The sequence below is a fragment of the Eriocheir sinensis genome, chromosome 27, assembly GCF_024679095.1.
Source record: "Eriocheir sinensis breed Jianghai 21 chromosome 27, ASM2467909v1, whole genome shotgun sequence".
Taxonomy (NCBI): Eukaryota; Metazoa; Arthropoda; class Malacostraca; order Decapoda; family Varunidae; genus Eriocheir; species Eriocheir sinensis.
Window position 1 is genome coordinate 14,395,573 of NC_066535.1, and position 23,182 is coordinate 14,418,754.

General features: G+C 42.7%; 1 protein-coding gene across 1 annotated transcript in view; it reads left to right on the plus strand.

The window, feature by feature from the left end:
• LOC127004162 (pyrokinin-1 receptor-like) overlaps positions 1–17,982 on the plus strand; it is a 215,919-nt gene extending 197,937 nt beyond the window's left edge. The window contains exons 7-8 of the mRNA XM_050871633.1: positions 12,426–12,764; positions 16,093–17,982. Of these exons, the coding sequence (XP_050727590.1) occupies positions 12,426–12,754 (329 nt within the window). The 3' untranslated portion in view covers positions 12,755–12,764; positions 16,093–17,982. The remainder of the gene's footprint in view (positions 1–12,425; positions 12,765–16,092) is intronic.
• The last annotated feature ends 5,200 nt before the right edge of the window (positions 17,983–23,182 follow it).

The following is a 23,182-nucleotide window of genomic DNA, read 5'->3' on the forward strand; positions in this document are numbered from 1 at the left end:
AGCTATGGATGTTCTTTTTTTTTCTAGGGGGGCCACACAACTTTTCCAGTATGATGTTCCACTGATCTACTGACCTGTCCGGAAAGCTGAATTTTCTCAACGTTCCTTATTTTTTTTTTCGTATGTAGTTTCTTGATGTGTTCTCCTGAAGATGACTGACTAGACTCGTTGGTACTGCTCATCACTGTCAGCCTTTTCCTTAGCGTCATTTATACAGCATGATTATCTCTCCCTTTTTATCTCCTCTGTCTAATACTGGTAACTGTAGCTTAGTGTGGTGGTGGTTGTTGTTGTCAGTGTGTGTGTGTGTGTGTGTGTGTGTGTGTGTGTGTGTGTGTGTGTGTGTGTGTGTGTTATGCTGAAGGCCGCGAGCACTCAAGGACAGACGACAGTGACAGGATTAGTTATACGAGTTGCGGCGACTTGGTTAAGAGCTGTTATGTTGGAATTGGTAATGAATCTCAACACCGTCATCACCACAATCACCACCACCAGCAGTAACAACAACAACAACAACAACCTACTACTACTACTACTACTACTACTCTCACTCTCTCTCTCTCTCTCTCTCTCTCTCTCTCTCTCTCTCTCTCTCTCTAAGCTAGTAGTAGTAGTAGTAGTAGTAGTAGTAGTAGTAGTAGTAGTATGTTAGATTAAACTCTTAGGTGAAAACGCTGCTGATTTCATTACAGACAGACAAACGGATAGGCTAAACATTTTCAAACCCATCAAATTCTTCTTCCTCATGATGTAAAAAAATATGTGGAATACCTGGAATGCTCTACTTTCCTTTTCTCGTAAATTACTCGCGCCAAACAGGAACCATTACCAATAACGCAGTCCCGGCTGGCAATAATCATCCTGTAACGGAACAGCAACACGTTTTCTTTGTCTTTAAAACTCGTGACTGGTGAAGAGTTAGAGAGCCAAGTGACCGTCTGCTTTGTGTTACTTGCCTGCTAGATAATCCTCACTTCCGCGCCTCGCCCAGTGCTCCGTGTCCTCCTTCCCCCGCGTCAAGAGTCATGATAGAGGTCAGGGCGGCTGTATACGGAATAGTGCACAAAGTAAAGTCAGTTATATGAAGGTAAAGGCAACAGGACGGCAGAGCAAAGAGAACATATTAAATCAGTGTATATTGAAACCATATTGACGAGACCGTTTTGGCCCTGGTTCCCGCGGGTCCTTTCCACCCCACCGCTCTGCCACACAGTCCCAACACCTATCTCTTACCCTCATACGTGACCTATAGCCAGCATATGAGAGGAGGAGGTAGGTGTTGGGAGTGTGTGGCAGAGCGGAGGGGAGGAAAGGACGCCACAACACTATCTATCTCTTACCCTCATACGTGACCTATAGCCAGCATATGAGAGGAGGAGGTAGGTGTTGGGAGTGTGTGGCAGAGCGGAGGGGAGGAAAGGACGCCAAAACATTATCCCCAATCTGGTTTCACTGTTGTATTTTTTTTTTTTTTACAACAAAGGAGACAGCTCAAGGGCACAAAAAAAAGGAAACAATAATAAAAAAAAAAAAGCCCGCTACTCGCTGCTCCTAAAAAAAGAATTAAAAGAGGTGGCCGAAAGAGAGGTCAATTTCGGGAGGAGAGGTGTCCTGATACCCAAAAAAAGGAAACTGATATTGATTTATCGTCCACGAATTTCCTGAGTCTACTAATCAGAAGAGAAGCACAGTATTACACGCTCGTCCGTACATATTGGAAAAGTTTTTGAATAGCGCCGGTACGTCACGGGCCCACAATGCGGCGGTCCAACATCGCTAAGGATTCGCTCGGGCACAGTGTTGGTTCGACGGTTCGTGGCGCGCTGAGTGACATTATTCCGGTTGCATGATTCGATGATATCTTTTTCGTTAATAAAACATTGCGCACCGAATTAATTGTAGCGTATTGACATCGACACTGGAACATTAAAGCCGTATTTGTCATCGTTAGAACAATAGAATAATATTTACCATGACAGTAGGGGTGATAGTAGTAGAAGTAATAGTATTAGCAGTTGTAGTAATAGTTGTTGTTATTGTTGCTGTTATCGTTGTTGATGATGATGAAGCTGTATTGTCAATCGTAACGCTGAAAACAAAATGCAAAAGAGGTGATCACATTTATTTTTACACCAGTGATTGCCATTATCGTCATAACGACAACAACAGATCAACAACAACAACAACAACAACAACAACAACAACAAAGACAACAACAACAACAGCTACGAGACAAAACAAGAATCTAAGAAATATCTCCCCCGTCACTCTCACGCTCGCTTCCTGTTTGTCCGTCCACCTAAATACATCATACATAAACAATTACACACTGATACGTACATAAATACACACATACATACATTTCCATCCATAACACACAGAGAGAGAGAGAGAGAGAGAGAGAGAGAGAGAGAGAGAGAGAGAGAGAGAGAGAGAGAGAGAGAGAGAGAGAGAGAGAGAGAGAGAGAGAGAGAGAGAGAGAGAGAGAGAAGGTTAATATGTTGTCCTGGGAGCCAAAACCCCTTCCCTCCGGCACTCCCCCATTGTGAGCGGCATAACAGGTGTTCAGAACTAAACTCCCCGTCAACACACTCCCCCCATCACCCCTCACCCACCAGCATCCACACCACCCCACACCACCTCACCCTCCGTCCTCTCCGGTCGCTCATTCGCCCTCCAGCCAACACTTAAAACTTCGCACTCGCCTCAGGGAAAGCTAGAAGGACGCGCATTAATTGTGTCAGCGTGACAACCAAGGAAGTTGAATTGGATGTTTATATTAATTTTCCGCGAAGGTTAAATTAGGGGATGTTTAATGTAAGAGCTGAATGCCTTATCGTATCACTTCCGCGAAGGTTGAAAAAAAGGGATGTTTAATTTAAGAGCTGAATGCCTCATCGTACGCGAAGGTTGAAAAAAAGGGATGTTTAATGTAAGAGCTGACTGAATGCCTTATCAGATCAACTTTGTGCCACTTAATAACCAAGGAATTGAGTGTTTATATCTCCGCGAAGGTCAAAAAAAGGTTATATAATGTAAGAGTTGACAGGATCCTTTATCGTACCAAGCTAAGCCACTTCATAAACAAGGAATATAATTGAGTTTTTATCTCCGCGAAGGTCAAAAAAAGGTTATATAATGTAAGAGTTGACAGGATCCTTTATCGTACCAAGCTAAACCACTTCATAACCAAGGAATGGAGTGTTTATGTTTCCGCGAAGGTTACAAAAAGGATATATAATGTAAAAGTTGACTGAATCCTTTACCGTACCAAGCCAAGCCACTTCATAACCAAGGAATATAATTGAGTTTACATTTCCGCAGAGGTGAAAAATAGAAAAATATAATGTAACCGCTGAATTAAGGCTTTACCGTTGCCAAACTGAGCCACTTTTAACCAGGAAATTGAATTGAGTTTTTTATATAAATCCGCAGAGGTGAAAAAGAAAGAAGCTGTATTATTAAGGCTTTACCACGTCAAATTGAGCCACTTTTTTTTTTACAGTAAAGGAAGCAGCTCAAGGCAAAAAAAAAAGTAAGGATGAGAAGAAAAAAGCCCTCTGAACACTGCCCCTATAAAAAAAAGGTGTTCAGAAGAGAGGCTGGCTTTTTTATCACCAATCAGCGGATCACCACTGTTGTTTTTAGTGCCCTTGAGCTGTATCCCTTGATGTATAAAAATAAATGAAAAAAAAAGATTAATTTCGGAAGGAGAAGTGTCTCGATGCTCTCCTAGTCCTACTTATCATAACCAGGAAATTGAATTGAGGTTTTATATATCCGCAGAGATGAAAAAATGTGTTGTGTAAGAGCTGAAGGCCTTATCATAACAAACTAAGTCAATTACAACCAGGAAAAGTATGTTGAGTTTTAGTATTTCCATTTTCGGAGAAGTAAAAAGTGAAGAGAAAACTGGCTATTAGCACTGAAGGTAGACTACTGAAATTTACATGTACATCACTGCCCGTATTCTGAAAACGCCGTATTGGAGTTACTAACGTTATAAAGAAAAAGAATTGTGCGATACAGTAAAAAAATGAAGATTCGAAGTAAAAAAAGGAAAAGGGAGGAAAAAGTGAGTTATAGGAAAAGCGAAGAAAAACAGAAAGTTATCAAAGTAAAAGCGAGGAAAAAAATTCTGAAACGAAAAGCAAAGAAGAGAAGAAAATTATGCAAGGGAAAGCGAGGAAAAAAAGAAAATTATGAAAAAGAGGGAGGAAAAAATTAAAGTTATCAGAGGAAAGGCGAGGAAAAAGACAAGTACTAGAAGCAATCTCGTGGTAATATTGGTAGGGTAAGATAATAAATAAGGGAGAAGTTCTACACACACACACACACACACACACACACACACACACACACACACACACACACACATGAATTGTGCAAAGGTTGTCTCGGTGGCTCAGAAAGCGGAAAGGTTGAACAAACACGCGCCTCCCTTCACAAGTGTGTTTGTTGTGGGGTGCGTCGCCCCCTTTGAGTGTGTGTCAGTGTGTGTGTATTGCGGGCTCAGGAAAGGACGCAGGAAGGAAGGGAGGTAGAGAGAGAGGGAAGGGGGGAGAGGATGGCCGTTAGGGGGAGGAGTGTCGGGGGAGGAGAGGAGAGGGGGTGTTGGTAAGGAGACGAATGCAAGTCCTCTGTGTGTGTGTGTGTGTGTGTGTGTGTGTGTGTGTGTGTGTGTGTGTGTGTGTGTGTGTGGGGGGAGCCTGGCCTACTTCCCTTTGCTGTCTGTGTTTGTATGCTGTAGTAATGACAGTGCTTTACATAAGAACAGAGGAGCCAGGTGTGTGTGTGTGTGTGTGTGTGTGTCGTCTGTTTGTTCAGGAGAGAAGGAGCAATTTTCTCTACGGAATGAGAGGGAAGGAAAAAGGAACGACTGAAATATTTGTCAAGGTCAGCGTATTAGAGAGAGAGAGAGAGAGAGAGAGAGAGAGAGAGAGAGAGAGAGAGAGAGAGAGAGAGAGAGAGAGAGAGAGAGAGAGAGGTTAAGGATGGTGAGAAAATTGCGACGAAAAAGATAAAGGAGACAAACGACTTGGGAAGACATTTATGAGACGAAGGAAAGGAAAAAAAAAATAAGAAAGGAGGGAGGAAGGAAAACGAGACAGGGAGAGAGAGAGGCAAAACAAATGGAGGGAGAAGAAGGAGGAGGAGGAGGAGGAAGAGGAGGAGAAAACGGAGGAAAAAAAAAAGGAAAAGAGCGAAAGAGGATGTCGATGGGGTTAGAAAATAAAATAAAAGCTACAAGAGTGAAAATACTAATAGAGATACTGTTATGACTGTTATTATCTTGTTTTGGGTTATAGTACTTAATTCGTGTTTCTCTCTCTCTCTCTCTCTCTCTCTCTCGCCTAGTCAGTTCACCCGCGAAATACAAACCATTTATCGTTTTCGACAGTTCTATTTCGATTCTGTTTTGTGAGGCAAAGAGAGAGAGAGAGAGAGAGAGAGAGAGAGAGAGAGAGAGAGAGAGAGAGAGAGAGAGAGAGAGAGAGAGAGAGAGAGAGAAATGAGCGAGTGTGTCGAATAAATGAAAGAAAATAAAATATGACGTGTCTCTTGTTGGCAAAAAGAATCACTAATGTTGGAAGGACGAGTTGGTGGAAAAGGAGGAAGGAGCAACCGCGTGGGGGCGCGGACACACACACACACACACACACACACACACACACACACACACACACACACACACACACACACACATGCAAGGACTCTTTCCACATATGAATAATGTTGAATGTTTTATTATTATTTTTTTATTGTCATCATCATTGTTATTATTACTTTTGTTGCTTCAGGAAACACTGCATCATTTGTCGTTTCTTTTCCATCATCAGTTAATATTCCACTGCCGGACAGCGTTTCCCATCGTCTATGCCCTCTCTTTAGTTTACAATTTCGAAGTAAACTTTCATTAAAATCCTGAATTTCGTCACCCCTTCCGCTGATCGGCCTCCCTTGGGTCCTTTTGTGTCAGGTATATCCCCTTCTGTCACTCTATTGTCCTGTTATCCTCTTTCCTACTTAATTATGTCTCGATTTCTACCATCTTTCTTTTTATTGGATATATGTCAGCATTTCATTTTTCTCATTCTTTTGATTTTCTTTTCCATTTTTTGCGATTCCCAGCATTGATCTCTCATCCTATTTGGAGCACTTCGCAATCTCTTTTCCAGGGACTTGGTTAATGGCCTCGTCTCTGATGCATATGTCATGACGCGGAGAACGCAATGATTGGAAAGCCTTTGTGACAGAGATTCACAATATGGTACAGTGTTTTCCGAAAGCATTCCCGCTCAGTCTAATACGTCATTTTATTTCCAGTTCTAGTGAGGGATTTGTTTGCGACAGTTCTCCCTTAGTGTACATATTTATTCACTATTCCTAGAGCTTTCTCGTTGTTGACTATGTTATATTTGAGTGATTACGATTATAAAAACCTGAATAAGGAAGAAAAATATCACAAGAAAAAATAAGCAAGCAAGAGAAAGAACAAATAAAAGAAGAAGAAAAGGAAAAGCAATATAATAATGTAAAATATATAACCGTATTTCAGCCGCCCCACCAAAACCACAACAACAACAACAATCACATCAATCACACACACTCCATTCCGCCAAGCAGTTGAGGTCCTGAGTGATGGCATGACGGGCTACCTCATCTTCGGTTCTTCCTTGCGCTGGTCATGTCATTACTGCCGATGACCCTGAGGAGGAGGAGAACGAGGAGGAGGAGGAGGAGGAATGCACGAAGGAGAAAAAGAAAAGAAAAACAAAGAGGGAGGAAGAGGAGGAGGGAGAGTAAACTAATAAGAAAAATATATGAAGATGAAGAAAGTGGAGGAGGAGGAGGAGGAGAAGGAAGAAGGAAAACGAGAAGAAAAAAAGTTACAAATAATATGGTGGTGGAAGAAGAGAGAGCATAACAGTAGAAGAAGAAAAAGAAGGATGGAGAGGAGGAGGAAAAGAAGCAGGAAGAAGAACGAGGAGGAGGAGGAGGAGGAGAAAGAGAAGCGACAAGCTACAAATATTATGGTGTGAGAGAGAGAGAGAGAGAGAGAGAGAGAGAGAGAGAGAGAGAGAGAGAGAGAGAGAGAGAGAGAGAGAGAGAGAGAGAGAGAGAGAGAGAGAGAGAGAGAGAGAGGCTGAGAGGCTTACATCTTTTCCTATTAGGCTATGTAAATGCATCAAAGCTTAGAGAAAACGACAAAGGCGAAGAACTAAGTAAAGAGATCAAAACTATTCAAAAGAAAGCTTACCCATCACAAAGGAATCATGTAACAGAGGATAATAGGTTGCAGTTATTATTTTCCCCGACAGAATTCAACACCGCCATGCAACGATGATTCAGCAAGGTCGTGTGTGGAGTGAGGCGTCAATTGCATCTTCAGTGGTGTTCTATTTACCGGTGAAGCAGGAAGGTGTTGGTCTCAGGCACCCCCATCATCTCCTTACCCTTCCCTTTCTTTCCCCTTTCCTTCCTTTCCCTTCCCTCCCCTCCCCTTCATAAAACTGCCCATGGAAAAGCCCTCAACTCCTAGCAAAGTCATGTCAAATATGTATGTGTGCTTGGGCGGCGAAATGTATAATTTTATGGACCCTTGCCTTAAGAACAGATAAAAGGGCCGTTTCAGAAGACAATATCAAGGCTGGTTGTCGTTGTCTTGAGGCTGAAAGTGACCCTAGATGAAGAGGTCGTTTGAGGGGATAGTATTCATGTTCATTGCTCTTTGTCGTGTGGTTGGGTGTTGGCACGACTGAAAACGGAGTGAACGACTATCTTTGCATTTCCCTCCAGTCAACACAGATGGTTGTACACTTCGTTTGTAGTCGTCCACACCTTCAACCTCACGAAAACGAGCAAAAAGTCTGGTATTATCGTCTTATTCACTTCACTTCACTTCACTTTACTTTACTTTACTTTACTTTACTTTACTTTACTTTACTTTACTTTACTTTACTTTACTTTACTTTACTTTACTTTACTTTACTTTACTTCACTTCACTCCACTCCACTCCACTCCACTCCACTCCACTCCCTCTCCCTTCCCTTCCTTTCCCTGCCCTTCCTTTCCCTCTCTTCCCTTCCTTTCCCTCCCTTCCCTTTTCTTCCCTTCCCTTCCCTTCCCTTTCCTTCCCTTCCCTCCTCGAGATATCTTCCCTCTAATGATCCCTTCACCCATTCCCACGACCTCATTGTGTGACGCTTCATCGGTCAACAAAACACTGCTGAAGGTGCACTGGACACGTCAGTTTACAGGCGACTTACAGGTGTTGAATCATCGTGTTCCATGTTGTGTTAAAGAAAAGTAATTGCAACACGTCGGCTATTGAAAGGTATTTTTTTATGATGGGTAACGTTTATTTTTAACCATCCTGTGTTAAAAGATGGCAAGAAGAAGAAGTAAAAGAAGGAGAAGGAGAAACAGGAGAAGGAGAAGGAGAAGGAGAAAGCGGAGAAGACGAAAAAAGGAGTAGGAAAAGAAGAAGAAGAAGAAAAAGGAGAAGCAGGAAAAGAAGAAGATGAAGAAGAAGAAAAGAAAGGAAGATGAAGAAGAATGAAAAGAAAAAGAGGAAGAGGAAGTTGAGAGAGTGAAAAAACAATTCCACGTCGTTTTAAAATCGACATTGCACTTAAGACCGAGATTAACCATCATTATAAATAATTTCATTGGTGACATGACGAAATTATGAGAGAAGATAGGCAATTCTTATCATGAGAGAGAGAGAGAGAGAGAGAGAGAGAGAGAGAGAGAGAGAGAGAGAGAGAGAGAGAGAGAGAGAGAGAGAGATGAGTATTATTATGAAAATTCTCACCTCGTTAAGAATGAAAAAAAAATATATAGCTTGCCTGTTCTGTGAAACTAATTCATATCGTTAATTCTATTTGATCGCCCATTTTCGTAACGTTCGGTGAGGATGTCGGCAGATTAGCGCCCAATCAGGAGAGGCTTTTAAGACTTGAAGCGTTTTATGAATCTATTTCCCTTCCTGTTCGTTGTACGGGAGGAGGAGGAGGAGGAGGAAGGCGGAGAATTTATGTTTGCGCTCATTATTTTTATTTTGTTTGTCCTTATTAACGAAAGAAAAACTATGATTAAAGTTGGAGGAAAAGTTTGTTTCTTAAAGTTTTTTGCGGCATTTAACGACTGTGTATCTTACATCATAGAAAGTGCGCAGCATAACGAAGGATTTTTTTTTTCGTCGGATTTTATGACGTTTAAACTATTACCGCTTCCCTTCCTTTCCCTCTCATTCCCTTCCTTTCCCTCCCATAACCCTCCCATTCCCTTCCTTCCCATTTTCTTCCTTCCCTTTCCTCCCTTTCCCTTCACATCCTTCCCATACCCTTCCTTTTCCTTCCCTCCCTTTCCCCTCCCTACCCTTCCTTTCCCTCCCATAACCCTCCCATTCCCTTCCTTCCCATTTTCTTCCTTCCCTTTCCTCCCTTTCCCTTCACATCCTTCCCATACCCTTCCTTTTCCTTCCCTCCCTTTCCTTGCCATACCCTTCCTTTCAATTCCCTTCCCTTCCTTTCGCCAAGTCTGTCCCTCTCATTCCCTTCCCTTCCCTCCCTTCCCATTCCCTTCCCTTACCTCCCCATCCCTCCCTTCCGTCACTTCTGTCCCTCTCCTACCCTCATCACACAATAGCCCTTCCTAATTCTGCCTTAAATGACCTATTTGGCGGCCTTGACCAAGCGTGATCCTTAATTTGCAAGCCTTAATTCAGACTGTTGGAAATGATTGGGTGTGGCTGTGGCGGCTGATGATGATGATGATGATGATATTGTTAGTGGTGGTGAAGATAATGATGGTGATTTTCAGGGTTGTGGTAGTAGTAGTAGTAGTAGTTGCAGTAGTAGTAGTAGTAGGAGTAGTAGTAGTAGTAGTAGTAATAGTAGGAGGAGGAGGAGGGATTTATTTTTTTTCTCTCCCTCTCTCCACTTCCCTCCCTTTCTCCCTCTCCTCCCCCCCACCCACATGCACCTAGCGTCGTACAGTTGCCGCCCCCCCCCTCTTCGTTTCCTTCCCTCTCCCCTCCTCCCCTCCCCCCTGCCCTCCCTTCCCCCACCCCTCCCCCCGAGACACATACATGAGAGAACATCATTTTCTGAAGATCTGACTTAGAAAATTAGACTCGGCGAAACCATTCCACGAAGAGAGAGAGAGAGAGAGAGAGAGAGAGAGAGAGAATGTCACAGCTTGCAATAAACTTTCATGGCGGCGGCGTGAGTTTCCTCTTTATAGAATGTAAAATCCTCTTCAACCTTTTTTTACTTTCTACCTTCTTTTCCTTTACTGCTCGTCCTCCATTACCTCTCTCTCTCTCTCTCTCTCTCTCTGTCTCTCGCTCTATCTATCTATCTATCTATCTATCTATCTATGTATCTTTCCTATCTCTTGACCTTACTCATCTCACCCTCATTGTATCTCCATTTCCTTCCTATTCTGCACCTATTCTTTTTCACTCTCCCTCGCTCTCTCGTCGGGATCGTCTGGCCCCGGAGCTGAGCCTGGCTGCCTCCCCTCGTCAGGCACTAGGGATCAAGGGCTCTCCCGTCCAATATCATATGCATAACCTCGCGTGTCCCGCCAAGGCCTTCATCGTCATCGTCGTCTCCTGCTTCTTCACGCGGTTCGGGGAGTTACACCTTGAGGGACCCCGCGGTGACTCATTAACGGGTTCAGCGACGGTGGCATGTGCTTTTTTTTATTTTTTGAAGTCATTTGTTTGCTTTGATATACGACATTTTGGAAGCGTGTGTATTGCATAGGTTCTTTTTTCTTGGTAAGGTGATGGTCGTGGTGATGGTGGTTGTATTAAAAGAGCTGTCATACGAAGTGGTGGCGTAAGGGATGTGATGGTGATGGCGGTGATGGTTCAGTTGGATGGCATATTAAGTGATGGTGATCGTGATGGTGACGGTAGCACAGTATAAGGAGTGTCGTATTAAATCAGTGATGGTGATGGTAATGGTGGTGGTGATGGTGGTAGCATAAGGGATGTGATGGTGATGGTGGTGATGGTTTAATTGGATGCCATATTGAGTGATGGTGATTGTGATGGTGATGGTAGTGTAAGGGTCGTATTAAAGCAGTGATGGTGATGGTAATGGTGATGGTGGTGACGTAAGGGATGTGATGGTGATGGTGGTGACGTAAGGGATGTGATGGTGATGGTGGTGATGGTTTAATTGGATGCCATATTAAGTGATGCTGATTGTGATGGTGACGGTAGTACGACTGTCATTTAAAGCAGTGATGGTGATGATGGTGATGGTAATGGTGGTGGTGATGGTGTATAGAGAGATGTCATTTAGTCCTGACACTCGCAGCCTTAGTAGCAAGTGTATTTTCTACTGATCTAATTAACTGTTACTACAAGTTGAAGGAGTAGGATATAATATAGTCATAGTGTAGAATTTTCTCACATAGTTCATTTTTTTTCAGTAGTCATAACATTTAACAGAACTACATAACCTGACTTGTATTCATGGACATCATTTGACTCCCTGCAGCTGTTTGTAGACCTCTGCCGTTAACACTTTTAGCATTAGTTATTAACCCTCCCGTTCGTTAGCCCCAGCAAGCTTGTCTCAACACTAACAAGAACTCTGTATTCCTTTATTTCTTCCTATACCATCTCCCTTCCCTTACTTCCCTGACTCCCTGCAGCTGTTTGTTGACCTCTGCCATTAACTCTTAGCTCCCTATTAGTTATTAACCCTCCCGTTCGTTAGCCCCAGCAAGCTTGTCTCAACACTAACAAGAACTCTGTATTCCTTTATCTCTTTCTATACCATCTCCCTTCCCTTACTTCTTCCTTAATACACACCATCTTTACCCTTCCTTCTATGCTTCTAACTCAGGATAACCTACTCATTCTCCACTTTGATATCCTTCCAAAGCTTCCTCATTCCACAACTTCCTTCCTAAGACTCGCTGGCTGTCCCGCAACCCACTGATCCTCCACCTTAACATCCTTCCTTATGCAAACTCACTCCACAACCGCCTTCCTTGGACTCCCTGGCCTCCTCGCAACCCACTAATCCTCCACCTCAACATCCTTCCTTATGCATACTCACTCTACAATCTCCTTTCTTGGGCTCGCTGGTTGTATCCTGCGGCCCACTCATCCTCACCTTCGATACCTTTTCTATGCCTGCTCACTCCGCAATCTCCTCTATTGGACTCTCTGGCTGTATCCCGCGGCTCTCTCACCCTCCACTTCTATACCTTTTCTTTGCCTACTCACTCCACAACCTCCTTTCTTGGGATCCCTGGCTTTGTCCCGCGGCCCACTCACCCTCCACTTCGATACCTTTTCTATGCCTACTCACTCCACAACCTCCTTTCTTGGGCTCGCTGGCTGTGTCCCGCAGCCCGAATCTTTCCGCCACTAACCCACCCACCCCGGCAGGCTTCCAAGACTCTGACGCCACCTTCGACCACTTGAAGAACGGCCTCTCGTCCCACCACTTCCCGCTGCACCTCTCCAGACACCACCGCGCCCTCTCCATGCACCAGCGCTCCTTCGTCGCCAGAAACAGCACCAGGAGCAGGAGTGACATGGCGGGCGGCGGGGTGAGAGCCAGCAGCTTCCACCACGGGTCTCAGCAGCATCACGGGTTCCTGTCACAGTGCCACGGCCGCCCCTCCGTGCCCCGCTCGCAGCACCCGCTCTGCCCTAGCCCGCTGGAGGAAGAGAACTCGCTCCCCACCAACGGCACCTCACACACCTGGGTATAATAAGGGACAGGTGAGATGGGGGGCAGGGGGCGGGAGGGGGGGAGGGCTTTTACTTATGTGTTTGTATGTGAGAAAGATGGTTTGTTTTGATTTGTTTGTTTGCTTGGTTGTTTGGTTAGTTGGTTATTCTCTCTCTCCCTCTCGCTCTCTCGCTCTCTCTCTCTCTCTCTCGCTCTCTTTCACGTAGTCTATTGCCTCGTTATCGCCTTCAGAGTAAATTTCAACACGGAATGTATGTGAAGAGTTTACCAAGGGGTGCGGGGCTATCATTTACACACACACACACACACACACACACACACACACACACACACACACACACACACACACACACACACACAAACAAACTCTCTCTCTCTCTCTCTCTCTCTCTCTCTCTCTCTCTCTCTCTCTCTCGTGTGACAAAGAAGACTTAATGACAACAATCCTCTTGTGAGAGAGAGAGAGAGAGAGAGAGAGAGAGAGAGAGAGAGAGAGAGAGAGAGAGAGAGAGAGAGAGAGAGAGAGAGAGAGAGAGAGAGAGAGAGAGGTCTATTTTTACGCCTGTTCCTGTGTTTCTATTTATACAAACGCCCACGGAAAAGAACAACAAACACACTAACACAAACCCTTGATCGCCCCCTTTGCAACGCCAGCCCCCACCAACCACCACTCCACCACCGCACCACATCACCCACGGACACCACCACCACCACCACCACCTCGCCACCACCATCACTTCCACTTCACCACCACGTCCATCACCATTACCGTCCGCGTCTCTCACTTAGATCAATGACCCTTCCTGTTACCGCCATGATGCACCCGCTCAGATAGACAGACACACAGGCGGATAGACATGTAGACAGACACGCACGTAGCTATTTAGGTTAGTCCCCCCCCCCTCTCCTCATCCCTCCCCCCTCCCAGACAGAGAAGCAGATCAGTCATGTGCTTATTTATCATTTAGTTATTAGTATTTATTAGTTATTAGTACATATCTATATTATTTCGTGTTGCTTATTTATTCAGTTCAGTGTGCGTCAAACTTTCCTTAACCGAAATTCATTGTAAGTTTAAGCATAACTCTTAATAGGTGTCAATCAGTTGCATATGAGTCTTGGAATTTTAAATGTTATGCTTAAAATTAAACTACATGTATCGGTTAGATAAGTTTAAAGCACACTGAACTTAATAATCAATAAATAATAAACAGGTGTGTCTGTAATCTATTTTTGAAGTTAGACCGACCTTCTTAAGTAGCCTATCACGACACAGTACTGAAGCGTGACCCTTAGAAAGCTCACTATTAATGTCACCGTACACTTAAGTTGGTCCAGAAGCCCCGCCCCTTCATCCATACCCGTGGGAGCTGATTGGTTGGAGCTTGGAGTTATGAATCAGTGTTACCTTGGAGGGAGGGTGAAGGAGAGAGGTAGCTTCTGGACCTGTTATTCATGACTCTAGTTAGTACACCCAGTTATGAGTACTTGTCTTATGGGGCGGTCAAGAAGAGAGTATTAAGACACCTCTCTTCTCGAAACTGACCTCTCCTTTGGATCAAGACACTTCTGCTTTGGATCAGAACACCTCTCCTTCCGAAACTGACCTCTCCTTTGGATCAAGACACTTCTGCTTTGGATCAGAACACCTCTCCTTCCGAAACTGACCTCTCCTCTGGATCAGGACACCTCTCCTTTCGAAACTGACCTCTCCTTTGGATCAGGACACCTCTCCTTTAGAAACTGACCTCTCCTTTGGATCAAGACACCTCCCCTTTTGAAATTGACCTTTCCTTTGGATCAGGACACCTCTCCTTTGGATCAAGACACCTCTCCTTTAGAAACTGACCTCTCCTTTGGATCAAGACACCTCCCCTTTTGAAATTGACCTCTCCTTTGGATCAAGACACCTCCCCTTTTGAAATTGACCTTTCCTTTGGATCAGGACACCTCTCCTTTGGATCAAGACACCTCTCCTCTCGAAATTGACCTCTCCTATGGATCAAAACACCTCTCCTTCCGAAATTGACCTCTCCTTTGGATCAAGACACCTCTCCTTCCGAAATTGACCCCTCTTTCAGCCACTCATCTCTATATTCTTTTACAGAAGCAGCGCATAGGTTTTTCTTTTCCTTGAGCTAATTCCCTTCGTGTAAAAAAATAAATGAATGAATGTCTAAGGGAGAGGGAAAGCGTGAAGGTAAAACTGTAGTCATCCAATGAAGAGTTTGGAAGTCACATCAAGCATCGAGCACCAAGAACAACTGTCCCTTCTACCAGACAGACAAAGAGACAGACGAACAGCAAGACAGACAGACAGTAATAATGCAATGACGCAACTCTCTCACTCCGGGCTGACTGACTGTGTGTGTGTGTGGGTGTGTGTGGGTGTGTGTGTGTGAAGCATTGTCGACACCTACTTTTCTAATCTATCTTTATTTCATTTCATTTCTTTCTCTTCACTCTAACATTCTCTTCTCATCTTGCTGTCGTGTTTCCTGTTTTCTTCCTTAATTATCTTCTCTTTCTTTTTTCCTTCCTCTCTATCATTTCCTTTATCATCATCCGTTCTCCTTCGTCTTTCTCCTTGTCTTTCTCTGTCTTGTAATTAACTCTGCTATGCGTGTTGTTGACAGCGGGGAAGACACGGACGCAGAAATACAGACAAACATGCACACGTCCTCTTATTCCTGGTCTCATAACTCTTTTACAATTATATCCTTTAGTTTTCCGTCTGTAGCTTTCTCTCGAGCTTCATTTCTTTTTCTTCGTTATCGTATGGTCGCCCCAAATCATTCACTTAGTCATCATTCATCATTTATTCGCCTTCGTTCATTCAGTTATTATCGTAGTTTTCACAAAAGTTAAATAATCACTTTGAGAAATTCACCTTGTATGTTCTCGTTTTCTTTCTTTTTTATAGCAAAGGAAGCAGCTCAAGGGTAAAAATAAAATAATAATGATAAAAAAAAGCCCGCTAATCACTGCCCCTAAAAAAAAAAGGTTGTAAGAGTGGCCTAAAAAAATGTATTTGGTAACTATATGTTAGTCTGTTTATTTTCTTAGATACTTTGACGACAGACAGACAGGCAACAACAAAAATATAGTCGTTCCCCTCGTTAGTAGTCAGGCGGACGATAACAAAAATAAAATAAAAGAAGTGGTAGATTTGCTTTTCCTGCAGTTCCATTATTTTTGCGTGCGTTTTTGCGAGCTTGCACACGAGGGTTTTTTTTTTTCTTCTTCTTCTTCTTCTTCTTCTTCTTCTTCTTCTTCTTCTTCTTCTTCTTCTTTATTAGGTCTTATGCGATCTTACAACATTAACAACTGAACTCACGCTCTGCAATACCCTTTCAGATTGGGGCGTGTGACCTCACCTAACCTGGCCTGACCTGACCTCGTGTACCCACCAAGAAGTGACCCGTCGTGCTGCCCCACTCCACAAGTCACCCGTCCCGGCGGTGAACTCCTCCTCCTCCTCCTCCTCACTCCTCCTCCTCCTCCTCCCTCTCGTCCTCCTCCATTTATTCACTTATTTATATTAACCTAAAGCGTTAAGGGAGACTACGCTTTAATACGCCGAGGACCAGAGGAAGCGAGGGCCAGGTGAGAGAAGAGGAGGCGAGATAAATGGAAGCCGAGGAAGCGGAGAGCGTGAAAAATCGTGACACACTTGAATGTTTACATGAATATTTGGTGTTTTAGTGTGTGTGTGTGTGTGTGTGTGTGTGTGTTTCAGAGGCGTACATATTCGTAAAACTTTCAACATCTTCACATATCAAGACTATTTCTCGTGTGTGTTTGTGTGTTTGAGTGTTTGTTTGTGTGTAGGGGGGTGGGGGGCCTCTCTCTACACGTGCATACCTTACTGCATATATTATCATAGCATGCATACGTACAGAGAGAGAGAGAGAGAGAGAGAGAGAGAGAGAGAGAGAGAGAGAGAGAGAGAGAGAATATTCAAGTTTTATTATTTTAGACATGGTGGTCTTGCACGTAATCATCCTTCAGACAGAACGATCAGTGTGTGTGTGTGTGTGTGTGTGTGTGTGTGTTATTCCGGTGGTGCTGCTGTTCCTCGCGTCGCTTTGTACATAGAAAAATAGTAATAATAATAATAAAAATAAAAATAATGATAATAAGATCTATCACATGTCTTATTGATTTCTCGCTCGACGTCTTGAATTCCTTGAAGTGACTTAGCCTCTTACGCAATGTCTTTTTCATCGTCTCATTATTTTCTGTATTCATATTATTCTCATTTTTCGTCTTACTTCATCGACTTGGTTCATTATTTACCTATATTTTGATCGATTCCATGAGCCAAGTGTGTTTTTAAGTGTGTGTGTGTGTGTGTGTGTGTGTGTGTGTGTGTGTGTGTGTGTGTGATTTGAGATAAGCTCGTGTTTCCCTGTCTTCGTATCTGCTTTCTTCCAACTTCGCTTTGAATTCATGGTTGTTTTCAGCGCTAATTATCTCCACGTTCATGTATCAATCATTCCAAACATCTATACATCGTTCCTCCGTCTTGTTTTCCTCAGTTAATGTCCATGTCCCTTCCTCCTTCCACTATCTCCCTCCAGCAAGTCTTTCTAATCAACATGCTCGCTCAGGCTTTTTGTGAGTTTGAATGCCCTGATTAAGTCACCTCCCTCTTATCGTTCTTGCACCGTAGGCAGGCAGCTCGCTCCACGCAGTCTGTCCACCCTCCCTTTGTGTTGCAGTTCTTATAAGCTTGGTATCATTTTTGTGGCCACTTCTTTTACTCCTTCCAGTTGTTGTTGTTGTTTTCTTAATGAGGTGACCACACTACAGCTGCACGCAACATTCTTATTAGTATCTCCTCATCCATGGGGTTAAATAACTCCTCTTTGATATATGTCAGCACACTAAAACATTATCCAGTTATCTGATTCATATGCTACTCATTCCCTACCTCCTGCGTCTTGGTCTTCACAGTTTATTTCTTTACAACTGAAATCACCCTCCAATATCACTTTTCTTTTAATTACTGAAGACTAATGGCCAGAGTGCTTCCAATGTTTTCTTTTTTTCTGGTGATTTTTTTTTTTTCTTTTACATCAGAGGACACGGCTCAATATTGATCTTTTTTATATATATCAGAGGCCACGGCTCATATTGTTCATGTTTTTTTTCATTTGTGTGTGTGTGTGTGTGTGTGTGTGTGTGTGTGTGTGTGTGTGGCGAGGCACTTGTCTATGATGTAATATATATGAGAAACGCAAATGCCTCCCAAAAAAGAGGAAAACTCAATATCGATGATTTTTATTGTCAATTGAATGGGAAGAAGAAAAGGCGGAGAATTTTTAAGTAATTGAATAAAAAAGGACGGTGACTTGTATTTTCTCCTTTACTCTGTTGGGTTTTCCTGTTCGTTTGTATCCTCTTTAAGTAGCAATTCCCAGAAAAAGTGTACAGTGCATATTTTTGTATTAATAATTCAAGACGTGCGCCCCAAGTCTGTCACATGAAGAATTAAGTTATCAGTCATTGCTATATTAAAATTACAGTAGTAGTAGTAGTAGTAATTTTAAATGAGTGTGGTTCTGTCAGTAACATGTAAGTTTTGAATGCTCAAGAATGGCACCAAACCGTGATATTTATAACTCTCTCTCTCTCTCTCTCTCTCTCTCTCTCTCTCTCTCTCTCTCTCATTGCATAATCATTTTCAGTATACATAGATAAAAGAATATAATATACGTTTTGATATGGGCTTCTTGTATCATGTGATTCTTAAGATATGTACACACACACACACACACACACACACACACACACACATGTCTGTCCCTCCATAACACGAAAGGAATATAGCTAAATGGTCTATGTACATAACTATCCGTCTTGAAACAGCAATCGAAGCACAACCGCGACTCCTTGAACTCACTTCCAACACACCCAATCGAATAGAACACTTCCAAAGCTACATGTAGAGGGCAGCACAAGACTCATCGACCCTTCTGCCTGGAGCTCGCGTCTTCAAGGCCAGCACTTCCATACTCCATCACAGCAAGTTTGTAAGATCCCAAGCCAAACAGAATACCATGAAATTTCCCTTTATTGTGTTTGTTGTTGATATAGAAGCTAAGGAATTTGAGGGAGCCGTATAGGAAATCACTTTAGTATCGGGTGGCGAGTTGAAAATCCGATAATTATGGTTAAGGCGCTTATGATAATGTTTGGCGCTGTGGAACTGACCCTAAACTCCAGACATAAGGATCGACAGCGACAACCCATTATAAGATTACCAGCCTTGAAAGTTTCCAGTGAACACCCGTTATTAACTTGACAAGATTCACATACACTCGATAAAGGGTATAGGATAAACTTCGAATTTTTTAAGTACTATACGGATTTTTTTTTTTCATTCCTTTCTATTAATATCTTGTAAAAGGGAAGTAGGTAGGCTAAATGATGATGCGATATTGTTTTCCTACGTCTGTGTCGATCTTTGGCAGGCTTTGTTATTTTAGGGTTTTGTTCACGTCTGTAAACAATGCGAGGGACTTTCATAGCGTTAATAAAAGGAGAAGGAGGGAGGAGTAGCTTAGTTTCAGAGGGTGACTATAGGAAAGGGGGAGAAGAAGAGCAGAAACAAACGGGGGTAAAGGATTAACGATGTGTAAATATACGTTATGCATATATGGTTGCCTGTATTTATATTTTATTACTAGTATTATCATCATCATTATTATTATTGTTATTATAATGGTGGATGAGGAATGTATAAGCCTGTGAGGTGGTGTCGAGAAACTTGTTGAAGATTTATACGAGAAGAAACTAGTGACGCAAACACAGAAGGAACCAAAATATTTAATAATGACTATGTGGATTGCAGTGTGTGAATGTATGGGAAAGTATGGAGGCTAGAGATTTGTATGATAATTCCGACGGAGAGGCGAGGGAATGACACAAACAATACAATGTCTACACTAAGAGATTTAAGGGACACAACGTCTCTGGGAACAACTAGAAGTAAACATCATATATTATTCAGTGGTGAGGTGATGGGAGGGAGGGAGAAGGGAGGGAAAGCGGGTTCATTTTGACTTTTTACCTCCTCAACTGTTTATCACTATGAGGCTCACCCACACCAACACAACACAAATAAAAGAATGATATAAAAACACAACATCGAGATAAAGATAGATAAGATAAACACACACATACGCACATACACACTCCGTTATTATCCTGCACCATTTTGTACACTCCTAAAGACACATCACGACCTTTGTAACACCTTTACAGCTCTTTTATCCTTCAAGACTCCCCCACCCACCACCCACCCCGACGCACGGACGCCAGCAGGAACCCACACCACCACCTCTTCTTCGCCACAATTCCCTCCCGCCCCCTCTGTACCCCCTCCCCCCATCACCAACTAGCACGTAAGACTATATCGTTTTTACGGTCTTATCTGCCTCTGTGTGTATGTATGTACGTTGCAGCTTGGACGTATGTATGATGTTAATAAAAAGTATGTATATATTTCCTTCATATAGTTTGCGTTTCATTCCTTTGATTTCAATTCCTGTTACCCTTACGTGGATGCAGGGCTTTGCTAACTTTTTTTTTGTGTGTGCCCTTGACCTCTTTCCTTTGCTGTAACAAATAGCAATTACATAACAGTAATCGAGCTACACAAGCCTGTCATATTATTCGCTCTTGGTAGCCTTTTTTTCGTTGTTTTACAGTTAGATCACTGAACCTTGGAAACAATAGCATGCCATCATGCTTAATGAATTGTGCAAATTTAGTAATTGTAAGTAATGGCTCCTTTCAGTTACCCACTTATGACGAAATGACATTTGGATCACAGAAGGAAGTCACAGGAAAGCCCGTTGAGGTGCTTAAAAAGGAAAGGAGAGACCAGTGTTTGGAATCGTGAAAATTGAGTAAGAAAACTACTGATGAATAGAACAAAGATGGGAGAAATAAAAAGAAATCAAGAAATTGAAATTTCTAGAACATGAGTTGGAGAGAGGACAAAAGGTGGAGAAAAAGTGACAGACTGGGAAAGAGCTGATATATTTATAAAAAAAAAACGGAAGGCCGTCCATCAGGGGGTTTCATGAAATAAAGAAGTATGTAGAGCCTGGACACCGAGGGTGGACATTTCTATAGACGTTGAGAGTTTAATTATGTGGGAGCAGCTGGTGGCGAATCATTAATTATTTAGTTCATTGTACAAAGAAACTTCCCACTTTATTATCATTTCATCACAGAACTTTTTTATCCGTCACATCAGTAAGAAAATAATATATGCACAGTTTTCATAAAGCTCCCCATGGACACAAAATTCATATTGCAATACAGTACATTTTCCTGTTTCACTTTATAATTAGGTGAAGGTAAAGTTGGGGGCATACGCTAAGCTGCGCGTGACCTCGGTGCTCACCTCCATCTCCTTACCCCTTGAGCCCGTGGTGGTTGATAACCCCGGGTAGGCCTACAAGCCAGAATGAAAGCCAGGTAACAAGTCTACTTTCCCATAGACCCATTTATTCATCGGCCTGATATGTAAATTTGTTGAAGAGATGCAGTGATATTGTGTGGTACAGTATTGCTGCTTTAAAGAAATATGCTCCTTTGGAAACGGTCTGAACCACTGGTCTGAACCCTGCTTCATTTGTTTTGCTTTCTTTAGTCGAACCGTCATGGCGGCGGAATGAAGGTGTTACGGATGCACGTTAGGAAAATAGCCTCAAAATACGTTTCTACAGGGCCTGGCGCCGTGAACAATGATACACTTCAGAATGACATCACCATTGCTCACCACGCTCGACAGGAAAAAAAAAATGAGACCCGTGAACGAAGGAATCCCGCGTCTTGTGCCTGTCGACGGGGCGGACCAGAGACTCCTTGAGGTGGACACTACAGGTAAACATGTCAAGTAACTGTGGTATCTTTATCTATATATCTATCTATATCTATCCTATCTATCTATCTATATCTATCCATCTTTCATTTTGTTTATTTCTATCCATCTATACCATCCATCTATCTATCTATCTATCTATCTATCATTTTTGCAGCAAACAAATAAAAAAGTCCAAAGTCCTTCTCCCCCCTATCTTTTTTTCTTTCCACTCCTCCGTTCTGTCGCCACTTCCTTTATTATTAAATTTTCATCTCGGAGGTTCATTCTGTCGGTCTGAATCCAATGTAGTCCCTCGTGGAATGCTCATAAAGCTCCCGGAAGTTCAGATCTTTGCCTAATAAGGCTTGTGACGTAGTATACATCATATTAAATTTCTTTGTCACCTGCTGTCTGATTGAGCTGGTGAGGTGAGAAGCAAGAGCAAGGTGAAGTGTGTATTTTGAGAAGTGTGTGTGTGTGGGTGGGTGGGTGTGTGGGTGTTGTGTTTTGTTGTGTTGTGCTGATGTAATATCTTTTTTAACAACAAGAAGGCAGATCTAAGGGGAAACAAAGGTAATATTAAAAGACCGCAAAAATATGTTCCGGTAACGAGTAAAGAAACCAAAAAGAAAGGTCAAATTCGATAAGGTTGGTGAAAGCGTTCAAGTCATAGGAAGGATGAAAGCTGTTCAGACTTTACCGGTGAAAGAAATGACCATGTGATTAACTCTTGCATTACGAATCTGGACAGCATTGTACTTCAAGACTGCGGGAATAGTATAGACTCATAAAGAGGCTAGCAGTCAGGCAGTTCAGAAGGGCAGTTAGCATGAAAATATTGATAGAAGATAGAGAGGAAAGCAACATGGCGGTAAAATTATAGAGGTCAGTATGTCGGTCAGAAAGGAGGGCGGCTGAAATGACTGGGAGAAAGAAATGAAGCTGGGAAAGGTGATACGGATCGAGCGGTTGACCTCGAGGAAGATGAATTAGCGAGAGAAAGGAATGTCAAGTGCGTTAATTATTATGTGCTTCAGGGATATGGAAGAGATGGAATAGAGATGAGAGAAGGAATGGGATAAGGTATAAGGGAGGAATATGTACTATATCACTATGGCAGTTTATCGTCGAGGCTGTTCTATGCTGTGATGTGTTGAGTTGCTGTGTTATACCGTGCTGTGCTGCCTAATGCTGTTCTGATTGTATTCTGCGAGGGAATGAAGGGGGAGAGGAAGTATTATGCTGATATTGCTCACGTTCTTTTGATGCTGATCTGCTACTTATTAAACACACACACACACACACACACACACACACACACACACACGATTAGTAATTTCAGTTTTGTAGGGTTAATATTTTTCCTTCGAATAACTAATTTACATCGTTATTTTGTAAACTCTTCTCATGCAGGGCCATACCCATGCAGGGATGTCTGACCCCCTCATCTGCTAAAAGGTCCACTTTCTGAGAGTCAAAACGAAAAAAGCTGGAAGAAAAGTTTCAATTTTTCGTTTTGACAGCATCCAGAAGTGTCAATTTTTCAGAACCCGAACCCCCAGC